Source organism: Triticum urartu, unplaced genomic scaffold (genome assembly GCF_003073215.2).
Source record: "Triticum urartu cultivar G1812 unplaced genomic scaffold, Tu2.1 TuUngrouped_contig_5022, whole genome shotgun sequence".
Taxonomy (NCBI): Eukaryota; Viridiplantae; Streptophyta; class Magnoliopsida; order Poales; family Poaceae; genus Triticum; species Triticum urartu.
In genome coordinates this window covers 1-6343 of record NW_024115661.1, presented here as the reverse complement: position 1 = coordinate 6343, position 6343 = coordinate 1, and the positions used below count along the sequence as shown (strand labels likewise).

Below are 6343 nucleotides of genomic sequence, written 5' to 3'. Positions count from 1 at the left end.
TGGGTGTCGGCACCGGCGGCGACGGCCATGTGCTGCCCGCTGCCACCACGCGCGCGGCGATGCTTGTCCGCGTCAACACCCTGCTCCAAGGCTACTCCGGCATCCGCTTCGAGATCCTCGAGACCATCGCCACGCTGCTCAATGCCAACGTGACACCGTGCCTGCCGCTCCGGGGCACCATCACCGCTTCTGGCGATCTCGTCCCGCTCTCCTACATCGCGGGACTTGTCACCGGCCGCTCGAATGCCGTGGCCGTGGCTCCTGATGGCACTAAGGTTAATGCCGCCGAGGCATTTAAGATTGCGGGCATCCAGCACGGCTTCTTCGAGCTGCAACCCAAGGAAGGCCTTGCTATGGTTAATGGCACGGCGGTGGGCTCCGGGCTCGCGTCCATAGTTCTCTTTGAAGCGAATGTTCTTGGTGTGCTTGCCGAAGTTTTGTCGGCGGTGTTCTGCGAAGTGATGAACGGCAAGCCAGAGTACACTGACCACCTGACACACAAGTTGAAGCACCATCCTGGACAGATCGAGGCCGCGGCCATCATGGAGCACATCCTGGAGGGCAGCTCCTACATGATGCTCGCGAAGAAGCTTGGCGAGCTCGACCCATTGATGAAGCCAAAGCAAGACAGATATGCTCTCCGCACATCGCCGCAATGGCTTGGGCCACAAATTGAGGTCATCCGTGCAGCGACGAAGTCAATCGAGCGCGAGATCAACATGGTTAATGCCACGGCGGTGGGCTCTGGGCTCGCGTCCATAGTTCTCTTTGAAGCGAATGTTCTTGGTGTGCTTGCCGAAGTTTTGTCGGCGGTGTTCTGCGAAGTGATGAACGGCAAGCCAGAGTACACTGACCACCTGACACACAAGTTGAAGCACCATCCTGGACAGATCGAGGCCGCGGCCATCATGGAGCACATCCTGGAGGGCAGCTCCTACATGATGCTCGCAAAGAAGCTTGGTGAGCTCGACCCATTGATGAAGCCAAAGCAAGACAGATATGCTCTCCGCACATCGCCGCAATGGCTTGGGCCACAAATTGAGGTCATCCGTGCAGCGACGAAGTCAATCGAGCGCGAGATCAACTCTGTCAATGACAACCCACTTATTGACGTATCTCGTGGAAAGGCAATCCACGGTGGAAACTTTCAGGGCACGCCCATCGGTGTGTCCATGGACAACACGAGGCTTGCCATTGCTGCGATTGGCAAGCTCATGTTTGCCCAGTTCTCAGAGCTAGTAAACGACTTCTACAACAATGGCTTGCCCTCCAACCTCTCTGGTGGCCGCAACCCAAGTCTTGACTATGGCTTCAAGGGTGCCGAGATCGCAATGGCGTCATACTGCTCGGAGCTCCAATTCTTGGGCAACCCTGTGACCAACCATGTCCAGAGTGCGGAACAGCACAACCAAGATGTTAACTCCCTCGGATTAATCTCAGCCCGTAAGACTGCCGAGGCCATCGACATTCTGAAGCTCATGTCCTCTACATTTTTGGTTGCACTGTGCCAAGCCATCGACCTGCGCCACCTCGAGGAGAATGTCAAGAACGCAGTCAAGGATTGTGTCACAAGAGTGGTCAGGAAGACCCTGATCACAAATGACATGGGTGGCCTCCACAACGCGCGCTTTTGTGAGAAGGACCTACTTCAAACAATCGACCGCGAGGCGGTGTTTGCATACGCGGACGACCCTTGCAGCGCCAACTATCCTCTCATGAAGAAGATGCGAGCAGTGTTGGTGGAGCACGCCTTGGCCAACGGTGATGCTGAGCGCAACGCGGAAACCTCGGTGTTTGCCAAGGTTGCCAAATTCGAGCAGGAGCTTTGTGCGACACTACCTCAGGAAGTTGAGGCTGCCAGAGGTGCAGTGGAGAATGGCACCGCCGCAGAGCCGAACCGCATCGTTGACTGCCGGTCATACCCTCTATACCGGTTCGTTCGCAAGGAGCTGGGAACGGTGTACTTGACCGGAGAGAAGACACGGTCCCCCGGGGAGGAGGTGGACAAGGTGTTTGTTGCTATGAACCAGGGTAAGCACATCGACGCGCTGCTGGAGTGCCTCAAGGAGTGGAACGGCGAGCCCCTGCCTCTCTGCTAATCATGGAGATGAAGAGAAGATGCTGTGCTTCAGGATTCTGAAGGCTCCCCTTGTTCTGAACTGATAATGCTACTGTTGTTTGATTTGGTTCTTTCTTTGTTTTTCCCCTCTTCTAAAACGTTGGTGCATGCAACGTTCTTCCGGAGCTAGAGGCCATTGCCAAAGATTGCACTCTGCAATACTTGTAGCGCAGCAACTAGAGCTTGTGCCAATGTAAGCGAAAGGGCACAAATTTTCATGTCAAATGTTGATGTTCTGCTACTGAATCAACACGTTCAGACTTACTGCATGTCATACAAGCACATTCTCCTCGTTCAGACTTACTCATGTCAAATGTTGATAATTTTCACGTCGCACTGCAATATAGAGAGAAATAGCACCAGGTTGTGATTGTCATACAAGCACATTCTCGAGCAACTTCGACTATCATACACGTTTGATAGAGATAGAAATAGTTACAGAGGAAAAACAATAGGCATGAGAGGTATATATACATGATTTCAGCACATCAGAACTAGTCACAGAAAGTAATCAGACCAATGTTTTTCTATCCTTATATGTCAACAGAAGAAAGAATGCACAAGTATAAGCCCACCCGCTTCAGTGTATGCCAAACTATCTACCACCTAGAGCTCAGCATTCATAGGCAGTCACCCAGACTCAACGTTAACCTAGCAATGGGAGACTTATATTGGGTAGAGGATGTCATAGTGGTTGATCGTGAACAGCACGTGCACACACGCAGCGTCAGCTCCGGGACTAACGTACACATCATCAGGCGCTTCCTCATTGAGTTGCACGAGCACGAGGGACACCTGAAGCGCAGCCGCCAAGGCCCACATCTGAGCACGGCCCGCCACCGCGCGGCGTGGAGTAACGTGCTGTAAGCACCACTGTTTAGAGCAGCGAGTCAGGAAATATGAGGGTCATGTATCCAAGAACCGATGGATCGGAAATTCAGCACGACATTGATGTAAAGGTAGGGATGCTGATACTCACATCTGCCACACTGTCATCTTCTCCAAGTCCAGGTATATCCTCTGTATAGTCCGCCCTGTGCAAGCACAACCAGCTAGCTGCTACTAATCTGAGGAAAACAAAAACTGGCCACCAAAATGTGTCAGAAACATGAATCGGGATGAACCAAGGGAAAGATAGGTTGATGACTGAAGGATAAGTTGAGAAGTGTTTTCTCACTGTCTTCTGTTTGATCGTAAGTGCTGAAGAACCCGAGAAGTTTCCGCTTGTACCTGACAAAGAAGCATGTTAAGTCAGTGAGATGGAAGCATTCGGCCACAACACTTGGCCGGAACTGCAGAAAACCAAACATATCACCTGTCAGTTGATATGGGGATCAATCTGCGTTTTTTCTTCCATCTCTTTACTTTCTTCATCAACTCCTTAAATGCCTGAAACAATTCGTGAGTTAATAAATTGCATTTGGTAACCATTCCATACAGCTCTGTAAGGCAATACCTTCGGTTACAAAAGTGCTTGTATACTATTGATATTCGATAACAAGACATTAACACATAATTAGGATAACTCGCCTGAACAACTTCAGTTAATAACGATCTACTATAAAATAGTTAAAGAGTACAAATACTTAGTAACAGAATGGTGAGATATCTACATCATAAGAAGCAGCAGGTCTGAAGCATTTCAGTGTTCAATGAAGTATAGAATTATACTCTTGCGGTTTACATTGTCACACTAGTATCCCTTACAATAAACTTAAGGTGTATTTTTGTTAAGTTGGGTCCTAAGTTGTTACGTAACAATAAGCTTCAGACTTGAGCTTGCGTCAACAGGGTGTAAACTGCAATGTCATGCATTACTGCTAAGCAATTGTGCATCTCCTTCAAATGATTGATGGTTAGACAACTGAATCCATTTTGACATGTAGAGTAACTTGAAGAGAATTGTATTTGTCCCTTACAAATATGTTTATCCAAGGAAAAAACACAAATGTGGAAAAAGGCAGGAACTTACATCGTGGCTCCTAGAAAATTCAGAGGCCCATCCAAGACGTGCAGATTCCTCAGCCAACTCTTGGATAGCTGCAAGGAGGCGGCGTTCCTCATTTCTGCCTTTCCTATCAAGAACTTGCTCCTGTCGTACATTGGCATAAACAAAGAGAGTTAGATCAGGAAACATGCATCCTGTAGTATACTAAGGGACAAGGAGAAGGACAATTACAAGGTAGGAAAATATGAAGCTCCTGTAGAAACACTCCCCATCTTCTTCCACTGGCCTAAATTCTAAATAGCGGTCACCAAGGGTGATTGCATTCACAGCATATATTCTGTCGCGATAAAGTGCAAGTATCTGTCCAACATAATGATTTAAGGCTTGCACATAGGGAATTGCCTGCACCGCACAATCAGATAAGAGAATTCAGTTTATGCTGATTAGAACAAGGAAATAACAGATCTAAAGCCTGATAGAAACTTTGTTTTGCAACAACAGATCTAAAATATGATCCAAATTTTGTTTTGCTTCCACTTTTCTGGCTTGTATGTTCTCTGGAAATGGTTGGAACTGCTAATAAATGTAAGAGACCCTTCATTGACACTGATTGGTTGTTGTTGAGTTAAAAATAGAAAAATATGTGTAGTGTTTCATACACTCAATGGTATAAAGTCTACTGGTTCCATCACATTGCAAGGGTAATATACTATTAAGCATTCAGACAAGAAAGTAAGAAGCATGTTCCACAAAATCAGTTACTTGTACAGTAATCATGAATGCCCACAGTTCCATCTGACCTGGGATTTTGATCCCGACATTTCATGGGTTTCCACTTTGAAAATAACCAAAGACTAAAAGGAGTCAAACCTGTTGATTCACGTGAGGTCTCTCCGAGCCTCCGACGTGAGGTCTCTCCGAGCTTCCGACGTGAGGTCTCTCTGAGCTTCCGATTCCTTCTCTACAAAGAACCTTTTCCACAAGAGATGGGTTAAGATCCATATATAACTTGCCAAACTTAGAAGTAATTGTACAGATTAAACATCACAATCAGGATTTTAGAATACGAAATAGGGGAATAAGAGATAGAGTTTTTGAAGAATCTAATAGCAGTATCGCACAAGTGATGCTGCAAAATCCGAAACATCTTACTTCAGCAACTGTTTACAAGAATCATGTTGTGAAGCTTCCAAGCCGGTTTCAAGTACCAACCAACCAAATATCACATCTTTTAGACCAAATTTCGGAGTAAGTGGTCAGTGAGTTTAATTATTTATTTTGTGGGCTGTGGTCAGTGATTTTGCATGTGAATGACCAATGATCTACGGAAATCATGTCCAGGTATGCAGCCCTGAATAAACAAATGCATTAACTATGCCTATAAAACCATCCATTGACATTAAAACCTCTTACCTTTGTCTTTAGGACTTCTAACTAAAATTTCACAGGAGCACTGATCAAGATATGCACGGCCTAAAACAAAAACATGTTCCCAATGCTTCCCCCGCTGTACACTGCGATGAATATGCTACCACACTTGATAGAAGAATGAATTGGTACAGGCAGAGCACCCGAATCTTAAACATATTCGAGTTTTTGACTAATCACAGAGAGGTTGTTAGCTTCTCTCCATATCCCAAGATTGCAAGAAGAGCACGGAGTAATGATCAGGATCTGCTTAATCTGCGCGTAATATAAAGCCAGACTGGCCCAACATTCGCCCAAAAGTTTCATCCCTTTTACCCTAAATCCTTACCAACATTCCACACGAACTCTGAGACCACAAATTGCACATCCCGAACACAAAAATTGGCACAAGAATGCACAAAGAAGAGCAAGGAATCACAGAGTAATCAGGAAGCACGAGATTCAGGCTATACCTTGTTCTTGCCGGAGCTGAATATCTTTCTCAATAACGTCTTGGCCTTCGGCAATCCAGCCTACTCGACAGAAACCAAGAAACGCTAAGTCGAACTCGAATAACTCGAAGAAACCAAGAAAACACAGCAGGTCGCGACATCTCAAGCGCAAGAGACGCGCCATTACCTGCTCCCCGGCGCGCGCAGCAGCGGAGCTCGATCTCCCGGCCTCGAAGATTTGGCTCCCGGTCTGCACATCGACGGGCGGAGCGGAGGGAGGCGGTGGCGAGGAGATGGATTCGCCGGCTCTGCGGCTTCCGCCCCCGGCCTGGTCATCGACGGGCGGAGGAGAGTGAAGTGGTGGCGACGAGACACCGGAGCCCGCCCGCGCCGCCCCCAAGCCCGGCGCCCCCGCCG

General features: G+C 47.7%; 2 protein-coding genes across 4 annotated transcripts; one reads left to right on the top strand and one right to left on the bottom strand.

Annotated features, from left to right (window-relative positions):
- The first annotated feature begins 8 nt into the window (after positions 1-8).
- On the top strand, positions 9-2388 carry LOC125528663 (phenylalanine ammonia-lyase-like). 3 transcript variants are annotated; one of them, XM_048693106.1, is made up of 2 exons: positions 9-664; positions 998-2388. In XM_048693106.1, the coding sequence occupies exons 1-2, from the start codon at positions 60-62 to the stop codon at positions 2097-2099; spliced, it is 1707 nt and encodes a 568-aa protein (XP_048549063.1). In that variant the 5' UTR covers positions 9-59; the 3' UTR covers positions 2100-2388. The 3 variants fall into 3 exon arrangements, with proteins under 3 accessions (XP_048549063.1, XP_048549062.1, XP_048549061.1); XM_048693105.1 differs by having other exon boundaries at positions 9-719; positions 1086-2388; XM_048693104.1 differs by having other exon boundaries at positions 24-605; positions 972-2388.
- On the bottom strand, positions 2205-6306 carry LOC125528664. The gene is made up of 9 exons (XM_048693107.1): positions 6114-6306; positions 5948-6007; positions 4938-5039; positions 4299-4469; positions 4092-4211; positions 3435-3508; positions 3297-3349; positions 3099-3202; positions 2205-2992 (listed from the first exon to the last, which is right to left on the bottom strand). The coding sequence occupies exons 6-9, from the start codon at positions 3491-3493 to the stop codon at positions 2786-2788; spliced, it is 423 nt and encodes a 140-aa protein (XP_048549064.1). The 5' UTR covers positions 3494-3508; positions 4092-4211; positions 4299-4469; positions 4938-5039; positions 5948-6007; positions 6114-6306; the 3' UTR covers positions 2205-2785.
- Between the last annotated feature and the right edge of the window lie 37 nt (positions 6307-6343).